Raw genomic sequence first — 15,716 nt, 5'->3', positions numbered from 1 at the left:
GAAATGAAAGCGAAAGAAATGTAGTGTAAAGATATTAGTATCGTTGAGATAATGGTTAAGTTGGGATAACAGTAAGGGGTTAATGCGCTTACCTTGCCGCAAAATTAAATTAATGCAAGCGGAACCAGTAAATATGTGTGTATGTGTAACATATTATTACATTCTATTTATTTCCTTTTATATTTTTTATATTTTTTTTCGCTTATGTTTTATCAAGATTTGGTCTGTCTTTATTTGAGTATTTTACTATCTAAGCGCCATCTCTTCCTTTTCTACTTCACAATTCAATCACAATGAAGCGCTGTGCTGGGCCGCCTTTCCGTAGAGGGGAGCAAGAAAATTGAATTACCGTCTCTTCCTACTTCCTTTCTACGGGTTCTTGCTGCAGTCAAGTCTCCAACTACACACGTGCCTTGGACCGCAGATGTTGGGCGCGATAAGCCATGTCTGCGCCCGCCGCAGCTTTTCTTTCAGACTTCGGCAGCTCACTGGCCACTAATCCCGCTTTCACTGCGCTCAAAGTTCGCAAATCTCTACGTCGTCTTTTACCCACCACGTTCACAGGCACGCCAGATACTGTGCCCAGTTGCAGTAGCAGCGGATTGCTGGCCAGCGCCGCGGCGATGCCCAAAACCGCGGCACTTGCAAGCGGTATGAGAAAACTTTTAGCCAACAAAGCCTTCTGCGACAGCTCGTGGTGGCCCTTGTGCGCTGCCGTTTCGTGTGGCACTTCCGGGTAGGTGTATGAGTACTCACCACCGGCGCCCGCATAGTGGCCGATGCCTTTGCCGCCATACACGTCGAAGGGTATAGCGCCGGCCTCGACACTGTTCGCTCCGCCATAGTAGCCGCTGTGACCGGTGGCGCCGTAGTGTCCACTGGCATGTGTAGGGCCGTAGTCGATGTAGTGTCCACCGGTTGTGTAGGGTCGTATGTCATGGTAGCTGTGGTGGTCACCGCCTCCACCAGGTGCGTAACCTGAAGTTAGTCCATGCACCTCGTTGCTGCCATAAGGTTCTGGTAGTGATATGAGAGAAGTGGTAAAAAGTGGTTGGAAGCATTAAGTATTGGTGGAGCTGCACTACTTACTCACACTGATCCTATCCTGTGCGCTTTGTCCGCGTATCTGCTGCCAGTTGTTGAAAGAGTTCGCTAGTTGTTGACTGGGATCATTGTTGTGGAATTTTTTTTTTCCGGTAAGGTCTGGAAACGTGATGGGTTTGGAGATAAAGCTTGCGGTGGCGCTGTCGCGATTATGATAAGGTGTATTGATTGAAGCTGAAGACGAGCTTGATGTCGAAGATGATGTTTTGCTGGGTGAACCTGGGCCTCTACAAAGAAGAGGTTAAAAGTCAGAGAAAACTTTCGATTTGTAGAATGATATTAGTTTACAATGATTCCTAATGCCTTCCTAACATTTTTTTTGGGGTTCCATAACTAGTAAATCAACTTCGAAGAGCTAATGTCCCACCGCTAATTAAAAGTCTTTTTCGATATTGGACGGAGTCTGGGATCGCTCAGTATAAGTTTTTGCTACTATTAGATGAGGGCAGTAACCTTATTACCTGTTTTCTTAAACTTCTACACATATAGCCATTATCTATGGGTCAGTTTTCTTACTCAAAGAATACCGACTAAGTTGGAATTACTTTAAAAGTTCATAATTGATGAGGCTACGAATAAATAGTTTTCCCTTGGTATGGCGATGGTTCGTAAAACCTACAACGTATGCTTTCTTCAAACCTCTCAAAAGAGCTTGGCTGAATCACTGTTAATTTGAATAATCTTACGGAATCGTACTGATTTGTTATTAGTTCTGCGAAAAGGCTTTTAGCTGAATAGGAACTTTCACTTTTACAACCTACAACATATGCTTTCTTCAAATCTCACAAAAGAACTTGACTGAATCACTGTTAATTTGGCAAATCTTACGGAATCGTACCGCGAAAGGCTTTTAGCTGAATAGGAACTTTCACACCAGTCAGTGCTAAGAAAGCTTAGTTTGGGTAAATAATCAAAAAAGCTTTCTTGCGATGCCTTTGAAGTAATCCTCTAAATGCGCTATTGGTTCTAAGAAAACTTACTACTACAGTGATGTATATAATTTTTATACCATCAAAAGGTAGAAATTTCAACGAAGAATGGGCCTACCAACTTTTATAAAAAGAAGCAGACATTTTGACGTGAGGCTTTCGATTATTAAGTTTTTTCTTCCGATGTTAAGTAATAAGGTGAAAAATAAATATGTATTTTAAAAACAATTACATTGTCTTTGTCTTAAAAACCAATGACTTTTCAAGTTTTCACATTTTGAGGTTAGGTGAAAAAAGTGTTCACAGAAAAGTTGTAGATCTTTTTATTACCTATATGTAACTATGCCATGTAACTTTTTACCCTTAAAACTCACACAGATCGCCCGTAAATTATCTTTCCCTTCATTTCAGGTAGGTTTCATCCGGAAACATAAATATTTTTAGTATTTTCATAAGCTTCAGCCCTGGTTCAGTAAAATTAATATGAAAATACAAAACTTGATTCTATGAGTTGTACATATAAATTTGTGCTTTTGGTTAAGTTTGAACTTTCATACTTCATCGCTAAGAAACCATTTTGGTTGTTAAACACTCGTGAAGAGCTGTAATGCATCATCTTTGAGGTGGTCTTAATGTGGCACGTTTGGTTAAGTTTAAGCTTTCAGATTTGTTATCACGTTGAAAGCTTATCTGAGTCCTAAAGCTCATGAAAGCTACTATTTTAGTGAGCTTGAGTGTCGTAAAAGCTTAAAAAGTAAGGTATATATTTTTTTTAAACACAACAGATGAATCTTTTAAAATGATGAGAATGACTTTCTGTTAGGGTGTTATCGTATAGATAGTATGTGGTAACCCCTCCACAATTTTCTAATGCAACTAAAGCAACTCACAACTAAGTCGTACGATACTTCATGCAATCTTTTCAAGCTCTTTTTTTCACTTCTATTCCTTTGAGAACTTATGCTATTAAAGAAATTCGATTTCACATCTCCGTGGTCAAATGTGATAATGGCAAACGGTGTCTGAAAGGAGGGGTATAAATAAATTGATTAAAAGAATTTCTGAATGAGCATATTTTATACATTTTATTGCGTTATCATTGTGTTTACTGTTACAAAAGACACCATTGAAAGAACGTGACAAGGGCAAATGTGATAACAGTGTGAAGAGGAACACGTTTGGGGGCCAACAAAGCAACTATGCAAGCAAGGGGTTATCAAAGCGCCACGTCTGTGGTCTCCTGTGTGTCATATATTATCGCCGTATTGGCTGGACTGGCCATTACGCTGCACGTCTCGGTGCGGGTTTGCTTTGAGTATGTGACTCGCAGTTTTAAAATGCTGCCGGACAGCGGAGGCATGTGGAACTTTAGGTGTGTGTGCCAGAAAGGACATTTGCTAACACCGGTCAGCCGGGATCTGCGCCCACAACTTTTGCATTGTTCATAGTGGATTTTTTTGCTGAAACATATGTCTGCGTGTATGTGTTCGCCCACATGTTTTGTCACGCGTGTTCATAATTTGTCGCATTGTTGCTTTAGCCTTTGGCTTTTTTGTCGTGCATAGGGGATTATAAATAGCAACAACAAAGATGAGTGGAAAATAAAAGTGAAAGCGACAAATTGCTGGATTTTAGGTAAACTCCTGACTCAAATGTGGCTGGACATGCAACATATGTTTGGCTTGAAGAACGCATATTGGTATACTATACAACAACAAAAACCAATTCCAAGCATTTTTCTGATGTTTTTTGTGTGTACATATTTGTATGCCGCATGCCTTATAGTGGCACCTCTAATGTGCATTAAGGTGTTAGCTTTTATTGCTGTTCGCTATTTCGCTACATTTGTTGTTTTTGTTATAAGATTTGTTGCGCAGAATTTTTGAAAAAATTTTAAGTGTCGCATTATTAGTTGCATGCAAACGTTTTTATGCTTTATTTCGCATGACATTTTTACATGTTTCCTCATCGCTGCGCTGCCACCTAATCCACTTTGCAATTCTAAAGCTACTCTTTTTTACCGTTATAAATGGCAATGAATGCGAGCGGTGTGTTATGAAGTATAGTTTACCGTTAATAAATATAAAAATAAAACAACAACAAAAACAATAAAAATGTGAGGCTAGTAAATATTTACATATTTGAATGTCTGCCAACTTTTACTTTTATCTGAAAAAACTAAAACTTTTTTCAAAAAACAAAAAACAAAGTAAAAATATAAATATTAAATATGGGCGCTAAGCCAAAATTCTTTACATTCGTTGCTGATTTGGTTCTATTTTTGAGTTTTCAACATTTGCTTAAATGCTCACCCGAATTTTAACTTGTGGTGTTGACGTTCCAAACCACATCCGATTAGCGCCGAACTGAAGGAATCAGTTTTACAAAAGCATGAAAAACTGTATATTTCAGTGCAGCTGAGTTCCGAGCCTATGGCTCAACAGATATTAATTACAAAGTGCTCTCTCTATATTTTAGATTGAGAGATAAATTATTTCGTCATTATTCCAAAAAGCAGCTTCAGGTGAGCATAGTTTTCTGGACGGTAAACACAGCTGAGGTCGGTACCCTGACCAAACCTCACGTAGTACATATGTAAAAATCTTATGTTGAATCCTCATAAACGTTCCATTCTCATCATATTTTACTATTTCCTTAATTCCATCTTGTTTTCAGACAGATCTCATAGCTAGAGATCAACTATAATTAAATACATTAATTAACTTTTAGGACTACCTTTTTTTCCATGATACAGTCAGGCCTATGTAGGCAGAATATATAGATTAGGTACTCAGGGGCGTTGCCAAATATAAGGTTGGCCGTTATTTCCCTTCCGCTTTTTGCTCTTCATTCAATGCTATATTAAAAGTGTTACAGTGATCGGATTTAGTTAAAATATGCGCCGTTTTGGTCGTAAACTTGTTGCCAACGAGATGCCAACTTCATTACACCCCTCTCGTAGAAGGCTGCGTCCCTATTGGCAAAAAACTCGGAGAGCCAACACAGGCCTCTCTTGAGGCCAACTTCTCACCATTAAGCGCGTTCGCCATGGACAGGACCAGGTGGTAATCACTTGGCGCTACGTCCGGGCTATATGGTGGATGCGATAAAACCTCCCATCCGAGCTCCCGTAGCTTCTGACGTGTCATCAACGAAGTGTGTGGTCTGGCATTGTCCTGGTGGAACACTACACCCTTCCTGTTGGCCAATTATGGACGCTTCTGGTCGATCGCCTGCTTCAAGCGGTCCAGTTGTTCGCAGTAGATGGTAGAATTAAGCGTCTGGCCATATGGGAGCAGCTCATAGTGGATGATTCCCTTCCAATCCCACCAAACACACAGCAAAACCTTCCTGGCCGTCAATCCCGGCTTGGCCACTGTTTGGGACGATTCACCGGCCTTCGACCACGACCGTTTTCGCTTGATATTGTCGTATGTGATCCATTTTTGGTCGCCAGTCAGCATCCGCTTCAAGAATGGGACGAGTTCGTTCCGTTTCAGCAGCATATCGCAGGCGTTGATTCGGTCCAGAAGGGTTTTTTGCGTCAAATTATGCGGCACCCAAACATCAAACTATTTTTTGTATCCAGCCTTCTGCAGATGGTTCAAAATGGTTTGGTGACTAACTCCCATCTCCTGGGCGATGTCACGAGATGCCATATGCCGGTCTAACTCGATGTATTCCATGATTTGATCGGTATTTGTCGTCACAGGTCTTCCGCCGACTGGCTTATCCATGGTGTCGTTTTCACCGGCTCTGAATCGTCGAAACCGTTCCTTCGCGGTTCGAAGTGATAGAGTACCATCCCCCAAAATACCATTAATCTCACGGAACGTTTCTCTAGCGGATTTGCCTTTAACGAAGGAAAACTTTAAAATAGCGCGAATTTAGGCGTTAGTGAACTCCATGTTTACACGTCTATAACTGTTGAACGCAATATCCAAACTAATCATGCATAGCGTTGTTTTGTAGGTTATGTCAAGACCTTTCAAATTATGTATAGTGTTGCCAGATACGAGCTCTGTAGCGCTTTGTACATAGCCGCGAAATTCAAAAGACAAAAAAGCGGAAGGGAAATAACGGCCAACCTTATACTATTTAACAAGGGCGCATACTGCAACAATAATTAGCTAACCTTTCTGCAACGGTCCAATAAGAATCAGCTGTATCTTGTCTTGAAATCCAAGGGCGATATCAGCTGAGCTCTTGCTGTATACAAGAGTTCAATATCCCCATCATATACAATATAACTTTTACATATTCCCTGATTTTTTTCTACGAATCTGATATCGTTTTAATAGAAATGTTAATCGAAAGTCTTTTTGAAAATACTTGAGAGAGCAGAGGTTTATCTCGAGCTGTCAGTCATATTATGGAGACTTCGAAGTATCTTTTAGAATAAGCTTTGTTTACTCAATTACAGATGAATGGGAAACCAGCTGGGGTAAATGGTCACCACTTGAGCTCGCAGAAGTATGCAAACTTGAAGGGAGTGGGATGATCTAGAGATGCTTGACTTATTCATATTAATACTTAACTATTATCATGTTAATTTAATATGACAACAACAACACTCCTATAAAATTGATCATAAAGACCCTCACAAATCGACAAAGCGCTTTGAGGCGATCACAAATTTGTTGAGGCGGCCAATGTCAGTTTTGGCTTTGTTCCTTGGTTCGCCGAAGGTATGAAGTATTTCCAGCTCGCCTTCTTCCATGCAACTTTGATTATTTGCGTCCAGTCCAGTCGGTTAATCTGTTAGTAAGAATGTCTATTGGACAATATCCAGTAAGAACTCCTACTAATGCAGCAAGTTTGCATCACTATAGGATGAATATGGTAACACGATCAGTACTCAGTTCTACTCGCTTAGAACAGTTTTAAATAAATTTATATTGAATTTAACGATTTCAATTGTAGATTGTAGTTTAGAGTTTTTTTAGGTTTTAGCGAAGTCGTATGAAAAATTTTATATACGACAGCATAATTTTCTTAGTTTTAGGATATTTAAAAATTTTTAACCCCATAACTGGTCAAAAAAGTTTGAAAACAATAACCCACCTATAAAATTCTGGCGGCGTATCATAACTTTTGGCCGAACTTGATGTTGATAAATCTCTCAAATTTACATTCCTTTTAATAGAACCATCTATTTGCCTCGTGGAACCCGAACCAAGAGACGTTGATTGGTCCGAGTTGGTTGTAACGGAAGCTGTCGACGTAGCGCGATCTTCCGCACGGGTTAATGAACCGAGAAACAACACAAAAAGTACTGTTATAGTCTTAGGTGTTATTTTAAAGTTTAGATAACGCAACATTTTTCAAAATTAGATCACACACGTTTTGTTTTTACCGAATTCGCAAAAAGGGTATATTTACTCAAGTACAACCGCAGCGCACTTCAACTAGTTAACTAAAGGCTTCGCTGTTGCGTGCAGTGTCTTTTATAAGAAAGTCACTGACTTTGTGGTTTTACTTTTAGTTTCATATGTTACGTATGGTGTTATGATGTTTTTTGCTTTGCTTTGGTTTAATGATCATTATTTAGTGTTATTGTAGTTGTCATCGCTGTGGCTTAGGACAATTTAAGCTACAAATTGTTGCGTTGTAAAGGAAAAACTGTTGAAGAAAATGGCTTGAGAGTTCTCAGTGGTACGCACAGTGTGCTGTAGGTGGGTAATTTTCGTATAAAATTATTTTTACAGAATTGTGAAAATAAGAAACAAAAAAATGAGAGACGGAAAATTGTGGAAGGCGTACTTAGATATTGTCTTAGTTGCAGAAAGCCTTTTCATTAGTAAAGATAAAATGTTTGGTTAGTTCTTATTGGAATACTTATCTTCTAATTGAAGATCCTTTAGATGCTCTCTTCGCAATTACGGTTCTTTCTACTGTATGTTGTTGTATTTTTTCAAATGTTTTCAAATCTCTTCTTCTGCTATCCCCTATTATTTTCGTGCCTTCTTTATTCTTCTTTTGCATATGAAATGGCTATTACAACACGGAGAAGTCTGGTCTTCTTCCCCCATACTATTTGAGGCTTTCTTTCTATACTTGATGGGTTACAATTGTTTAGCTGGAACTATTTGAACTTCCTTCTATGTTGCTGAATAATGCAATGTGTCTTCCATTAAACACTGTTTGGGGCTTTCGGCACTTTGATGGCTCGGTTCATACTATGTTTATTCAATAGCTTCGAACAATATATTCCAATATATTAAGTATGTTATGAGCAACTATGTTGATGGCGATTACAACGACATCAAATATTTAGGGTCTTGGGAAGTCTGCACCAGACGGATTACACTGATGTGATTGCGAAAGCCAAAACTGTGTTGACTGGTCATCAAACGCATCTTTTCATGCTAAAGCTTGATTCAAATTTCGACCAGTTGGATTACCGCGTTATCCATTGTCACGGCGACGATAATTGCTTGGCTGAATCTTCGATTCCACGCTGGTTTTTGGGAGCTGTTATGAAGCGCCGATGCTATATTATTACTAGATTGAAGCCCTTAAAAGAAAAGTCGAGAAAGTTGCTGTTTCTGGAATATAGCTTAACTGTTCAGTTTCGGTTAGGTTGTTTATTATATGGGAACCGGTTTATAGGAACCCTTAGTCAGTCATTAACTAGCGTCTCTGAACCTTCTTATATTTTCTCGCTGTAATTTTTTTGGGGCCTTGCAAACAACTGTGCATCAAAGCCAGTTCACTCTTATTCCTTTCCTTCTCTCTTCGCAATCGTTAGATTACATGGTAAAGCCAATTGTAATGCCTGCGCCTACGTATTTGTCGTCATCGCCTGCAATTAGTGACGCTAACTCAGTTGACTAACCGCCAACAAGCGCAACCTCAAACAAAACAAGAAAAATTATTTGGTAAAAATAAGTGAGCGCGCAATAATTTATAATTTTAGGTGCATTTTCATAATTCAATTTTTTCACTTTTCATTCAAAACCTCTCGAAATAGTACACATGTACTATAAACGGCAGTCACTTTTGGTTGGTAGTAAAATAAATATTTTACTTACTTGCAAATAAAATGCTTAAAACATAGTGTTGCATGAAGAAGCTGAAATATATGCTTGCAACATTTTGTTGGTGTTGCCACCGAAGCGTAAAATGTCACTTAATTTGAGGTGCTAGCAACATATTTCATTTTAGCTTACGTTTTCATTTTAGCTGTACTAGAAGTTAGGTCATGATTGTATGGATTTCCCAGTTAACAATTCAGGAATTCGAAAAATATGGAAAAGTTTCTTCTACAAGTTGTTAGTTTAAAACATTTAAATCGTCCAAAACTCCAGCCAGTGCAGGTCCTTAAAAGTTGAAGATTTGTATCTTATCGAATCATGGCCATTAGTAAATCATCATCACTAAAGATCAACCACATGATCATCAGAACATCGTTAAGTCCATTCGCCAGAATGATATTCTACAAATCAAACCAATATCAATTGTAGTCGAAGAGCTAAAGTTACCATTAATACTTAGTATAGTAATAGAGCTTTGGATTCTCTAACTCCAACTTAGAAAGACTCGACCCATGCATAACCAAATAATGAGACTGGCAATACTTTATATATAATAGAGCTTCATATACCTGCTCAAATTTACTTATCTTCTATCGTCCAAGGCCGCCAATATAATTCGTCTTCTGAACTTAAAGCAAATTTCTTTACGCTCACAGCTAGGCTTCTGAGGAAAAAGAAAAAAGCTGAGCTAAAAACTGTAACAATGTTCAAAGTTTGTTGATTGATTATTTGCAGAAAGGTAAAAAAATCAACTCTGAATATTATTGCAGCCTTTTGGTTCAGCTGGATGAAAAAATTCGTGGGAAAATACCTGATTTGCAACACAAAAGAATAATTTTTCATCAAGACAATACACTTGCTCACAAAGGTGTATTAACAATAACAAAAATCCAACGAGTTAAAGTACGAATTGCTTGAGCATCCACCGTGTCCACCTGATTTGTCTTCCAGCGACTACTAGCTCTTCAGAAACCTGAAACAATTCCTTCGTAGCGTTTTTCGTCGAATGAAGAAGCTATTACAGCCGTAGACGGGTATTTTGCAGAGCTTCCGGAAAGTCATTATAGGGATGGCATAAAATTATTGGAGGATCATTGAAATAAGTGTATTGAAGTTAAGGGAGATTATATTGAATAAAAAAATATATTTCGTACCAAAAACAGTACCACAAACAACCTATATATACATATACGATCAGCTGACGAGCTGAGTTGATTTAGATATGCCCGCCTGTACGTCCGTCTGTATATACGTGAACTAGTTCCTTTTTGATTTCGCACACTTCCTTTTCTCCCAAAGAAGCTGCTTATTTGTCGGAACCGCCGATATCGGAGCACTATATCATATAGCTGCCAAACTGATGGATTAAAATGTTGTTTTGGTATGAAAAACTATCATTTGACAAGATACCTTTACGAAATTTGGAAGCATGTAGTCTTGTTAACGCTAAAATATCTGAAAAAATTGTTAAGATCAGGCCACTATAGCATATAGCTGTTATACAAACTGACCGATCAAAGTCAAGTTCTTGTATGTAAATTTTTCTATAAGTGAAGGGTGTTCTAGCTTCGGTTGTTTCTTATTTCTAATAATATTTACACTCGGCAGAAAAAGTCTGCGTATACGCTTTGGTCTTATTTCGTTTGTTAAAAAATAAATTTGCACAAAATTATCATTTCGCAGCGCAGAAAAAGTAGTAAAATGGGAATTATTTTTTTTTTCTTAAGGCTTTTTCATATTTCAGCCTGTCCAGGGTGTTCAAAAATATTAGCATAGTGTGAAATACGTAACCATGTGACAGAAAATATGAAGCAAAATTTCCGACTTAATGCAACCAAAATCGCTCAAAATTTTAAGAAATCCCTCTGCACTTGTCAGTTTACAAAAAAAAAAAAAAATAGAACAGGGTTTTATGGTCAAGTCGCACACAGAAAGTCATTCATATGGTCAGTTAATAGACAAGTGCATAATGCTTTCGCCAAAGAACACTTAAACAATTCCCGGTGCATAGCTAGTAATGGTGTGGGCCGAATGAAAGTTATAGAGCCCACCATGGTCAAATATGCATATCTTAATATCTTAAAAATAAATTAGAAACAAAGAGCGGGAGAATTATGTCTTGAAAGTAACTGCTATTCTAGAGGATAACGACCCGAAGCATACAACATAGACTTTGGTTACTCTACAACGTTCCTAAGCAGCTTCAAGCACCACCAGAATCTCCAGTTTTTAAACCTAAATAGCGCCTATAAGATTCATTAGTACGTAAAATCCGCCAACACAGAATTACCTCAAAGGATATGCTGCACGAGGAATGGACTCACATCTCTTCGACAGAAACCTCTGAGCTTGTCTATTTCATGCCAAAACCTCTAGCAGAAAATGTAAAACGTTGAGGATATCCGACTCTCTATTAAATTTTGAGAAGGATTCGGTGGAAGAATATCTTTGCGCCACTTATGTAACCTGTCCGCAGACTTTTTCTCATGTATCTTTTATTCGTCGGCATGTCTTGCTTCGTTTATATGCTGTTTATATTACTGTCGGGAACTCAATCACTTTTATTTTCATAAAACTACATATTAAATATCCTTTAATGAACATCAAATAAATATAAATAGTAAAAAGTATATAAAATTATTTTTTCCAACGATATATTTTTGTTGTACCTTTTATGCAGACTTTTGTGTACATTCTGACTTCGTATAATTGTGTTTGCTGGGTTATCAATGCTATACTTCCAAGTATTTATGTTGTTGTTAAGTAAAGGAGAATTATAAGAAAATGTGAAAAAGATTGTTGTAACATTGAATTGTTGTGACAGTTCAAAACGTTTGGAATCCAAACTCCACATTATATAATTTTTGAAAAATAAATATTGGAACCAATTTAAATAAATTTCTACCTATACACATATGTATGGTATATGTACTAAAATAAATATTTTACGATTTTGTGCTCGCATATTTTTCTTTTTGACAATTGTTTATTTGAAAAGTGTGAAAACCATTTGGATTTTTAATGAGTGCGTTTAAGTTTGATATTGTTTACAAGCCTGCAATCAGTCGCGATATATGTACATACAAAAAATTAAATACAATAGATTACGTAGTTTTATCTATTTCAAATTACTAGATTACGTAAATTTAAAAGGTCGCTGTTAATAACGAAAAATTGCCGACGTGCTCTTATCAAACTTGCACATGTATATGAAATTTTAACAAGAGCTGAAAAGGTGGGCAATTATAAGACCGTCATACATATTATTCTTTAATTAAACGCTAAGACCTTGAAACACGCTTGAGTAATGAGTAAATATAGCTGTGTAGAGAGAATTGTGACGTACTCAGCAAAGAAAATAAGTTTTTAACGAGGATCTCGCCAGTTCGCTTAGACGTTAAGTTGATCGACGCCTGCCAAGTTATTCACATGAAACGTGCACCAAGTAAAAGTTACTATTTCGGCGCTCTCTTCGTTATATAGGGTATATTGGGGGCAGAAAAGGTCTGAGCTCATCGCACAAACTTTTGAGATTACTCATAGAACATATTTTCAAGGAATTTTATAAAGTTATAACTCATATATTAACCGACATATTCGGCATAAAGGTTGTTAGAATAACGAAAATCATTATATTATATATAGTATATCGGAGTTTGGGTAATTCGTGGACTAATTTCACAAATTTTCGATACTAACTTAAAGTTTATCAAATATTATTAGTTCAGTTAAATATCGTACATGTTGAACAATATATACGGGTAAAGCTAACCGGAAGTTTGAAAATCTATTATTAAGTGTATGGGGGACAGTGGTGGGATTGACTCAATTTTATCTATGTTTGGCATTACTACATATTATTAACAGAAAAATACGTTCTCTGAGTTTCATTAAATTGCCTCTTATACCATCACCAATATATAAGTCAGCTTGATATTTAAAAATCTTGATGTTTTTTACATGGGGTCAACAGAACAGAAAAACATACTATGAAACATTTTATTACGATGACTAACATATTTGCCGATGTATGTGGTATAAAGTCAGCCGAAAGTTCGAAAATCTTTCAATCCATTTTTCACATGGAGATATACTATTATCAGGAAAGGATTCTCTCCGAATTTCTATAACATCTCACATATTGACCGATATTTGCGATAAAAGTATCCAATAGGAAGTGGTAGAATATCCGTTATCTGGATGCTTGAATAATTTTTGGTCCGAATTGGACAATTTCTAGTCATGAGGTAGCACACCTGAAAGGCACTATCCACGCATACTCTTATCTGAATACATTGATTGCTCCTTAATTTGTATACTGGAAATTAAAAGAACCAGATAGAATTTAAAATTGTGTTATATGGGAAGTTGCCGTGATTTCGCCCATCTTTCGCAGGTAGAAATGTTAGAATAATATTACGTAACGAAGTTGGTTAAAATCGATCGAAAAGGTCCTGAGATATGGCTTTTCACCTTAAAGTGGGCGGGCAGGGTTATTATTCGATATCATTATGTCGGAGGGGATAACAAAAAAATTAGTTTTGAGCAAATTTGGTTTGTTTAGCTTGATTTTAAAAGCTGTTCAAACGGCTTGATGCACAGTAAATAAATATACCATTGAACAAGTTAAGTTTTTTTGCTCTTGGATCATATTTCGACAATTCCATAGTTTAGAAATTAAGGTATCAAATCTCGTTAGACAACAGCAAATTTTACCTTTTGCTTTAAGCAATTTATGTTGATATTCTCAATAGCATCTACCTACCTATACTAGTTGCCTGAAGCTCGGTTGGATAGGGCGAGAGGCTTATATTATTTTAATGATTAACTTAATTTTTATCTACAACGAGAGATCGTAAAAGTCATTAGCCGAATTTTTTAAACCGCTAGGTTTTCTAAAACTGCCAAAGATCGCAAGCAAATGCTCAGACCTTATTAATTTATAAATATTATACTTGTATAACATTTCATCGCTGACATAAGAATTTTGTTTTTCTGTACAATCAAGCTTATGTATTGAACTCATTTTCACATGTAACCTAGTAACCTAGAAAAAATCAAGAAAAAGCATTCTGTTGTAGATATGCTTCAGAAAGCAGGTACTGGTATTTATCACAAAATATCGGTCAACATAATCGAAACGATCCCGAATTTGCTCCTGGCAAAGGATTTTAAACTCGGCAGTATTCTTTAAAAATATTTTGGTTTTTCAGACGCTACAGAAAAAACTGCAACAACAATGTAGACTGAAAGCGCTTGGTGTTAAGTTTAGGCTTCATTTTCCGTCTGGGCTTCATTATCGATATCAAACTATTATAGCATATACATAGCTGCCATACAAACAGAACGAACAGAATCAAGTTCCTCTATGGAAAGTTTTTTTATTTGTGAAGGGTATTAAAGGTATTTATTGTAAAAAAAAAAATTTAAAAAAAACTCTCAAAATAAATTATACACTGTAAAGTTTGGACGGGTGCACACTATAGTCTTTAAAGGCAATCATTGGTATGCAAGGCATAAATCATCGTTTGTTTATCTGCAATTAATTTCCAACGCGAATGCTCATTTTGAGGCGACTTTTTACCCTTGAGTGATGCCAAAAGGCGAAAAAAAATAAAAAAGAACAAAAAAAAATTAAAAATAAATGCGCTGTGAGCACCGCAAATAAGCCACACATTTTTTTCTTCTTCTCCAAATTTCCATTTTCTTCTGCAACAATCAAAGTGTCTGCGTGCCTTTTGTTGCTCTACACGCACGAGTATGAGTACGACTATTGAAATAATGCAACAGTATTGTTTGCAACCGGGTCTTTCACACCATGCCACAGGAGGCAACAACGCAGGCTCAGCTCGCAGCTGTCATTGTCTGCTTGCAACAACTTAAATAAGCACCGTTAGTTGCTGCGCTGATTATATTCCTACACAATTACCGTAGTGGGTCTGGGGTGAGCGGGTGTGCTCACCCTTTTTGCATACCGCACACAATTGTGGCTTGCAAATCCTTTCTGCTGCGCGCCTGGAATGCTGCTAAACATTTTTAGTTGCTCTTGTACTCTGTAGATTGTGCATTTTTCTGCTTCTTCCCAGGCTTAACTCTCAACGCCAGGCTTTTGTTGCTAGTTTTTTGTTAAATTGCAGCGATTTGTTAACCTGACATTGGCATTGAAAGCTGTGGCTGCGGCTGCGGCTGCGGCTGTCCCCAGCTCCACTCAACTGTTTCACCCAAAATTAGAGTTGAACTTTCGGTTGGAGTTGCGTTTTGACTTTTCGTTCCTTGCCTTCAGCACTCCCGTTCTACTTTCTAGCTTTTACTTTTCTAATGTGGTGCTTTCAGTGCCTCACATTTTTGTTGCTGCCTTTGGTGGGTATTGTTTTTTTTTTTAGCCTGTGCTTGTGAGTTTTCACCACAAGTGGGGCGTAATGCATATAAATGCGTTTAATTCGCTTACATTAAACTGACAGCGGCGAAAGGATGAAGTATTTAGCGTTTCTATTTAAATTTATCTGTGAAAATAATCAATGCAGTCGAGGAAAAATGAGCGAAATATTTCTTCCATTAGCAAAAAAAAAAAAAACTTTGTATTTAAAGTATGTAGCTGACAGGCTTTCTTCTTGGTGAAGCGACATTAAAGAAAACAGTAAAATTT

General features: G+C 37.2%; 2 protein-coding genes across 3 annotated transcripts in view; one reads left to right on the top strand and one right to left on the bottom strand.

The window, feature by feature from the left end:
- Positions 1 to 15,716, top strand: part of spri (Src homology 2 domain-containing protein sprint) — a 444,507-nt gene that overhangs the window by 27,040 nt on the left and 401,751 nt on the right. The window lies entirely within an intron of this gene.
- On the bottom strand, positions 191 to 7,410 carry LOC106614253 (uncharacterized). Its single transcript, XM_014229884.3, has 3 exons — positions 7,098 to 7,410; positions 1,090 to 1,331; positions 191 to 1,017 (listed from the first exon to the last, which is right to left on the bottom strand). Exons 1-3 carry the CDS (start codon positions 7,352 to 7,354, stop codon positions 401 to 403), a joined length of 1,116 nt encoding a protein of 371 aa, XP_014085359.2. The 5' UTR covers positions 7,355 to 7,410; the 3' UTR covers positions 191 to 400.

The sequence above is a fragment of the Bactrocera oleae genome, chromosome 5 (genome assembly GCF_042242935.1).
Source record: "Bactrocera oleae isolate idBacOlea1 chromosome 5, idBacOlea1, whole genome shotgun sequence".
NCBI classification, from domain to species: Eukaryota; Metazoa; Arthropoda; class Insecta; order Diptera; family Tephritidae; genus Bactrocera; species Bactrocera oleae.
This window is presented reverse-complemented; position numbering and strand designations above follow the sequence as displayed.

What these genes read in the sequence shown, in the direction of transcription:
- LOC106614253 (XM_014229884.3), bottom strand. Translation starts at nt 7,354, where the DNA reads ATGTTGCGTTATCTAAACTTTAAAATAACACCTAAGACTATAACAGTA. An exon ending in ACGCCGCCAGAATTTTATAG is followed by an intron (nt 1,332 to 7,097) that starts GTGGGTTATTGT and finishes TCTTCTTTGTAG; the next exon opens with AGGCCCAGGTTCACCCAGCA. An exon ending in ACAGGATAGGATCAGTGTGA is followed by an intron (nt 1,018 to 1,089) that starts GTAAGTAGTGCA and finishes TATCACTACCAG; the next exon opens with AACCTTATGGCAGCAACGAG.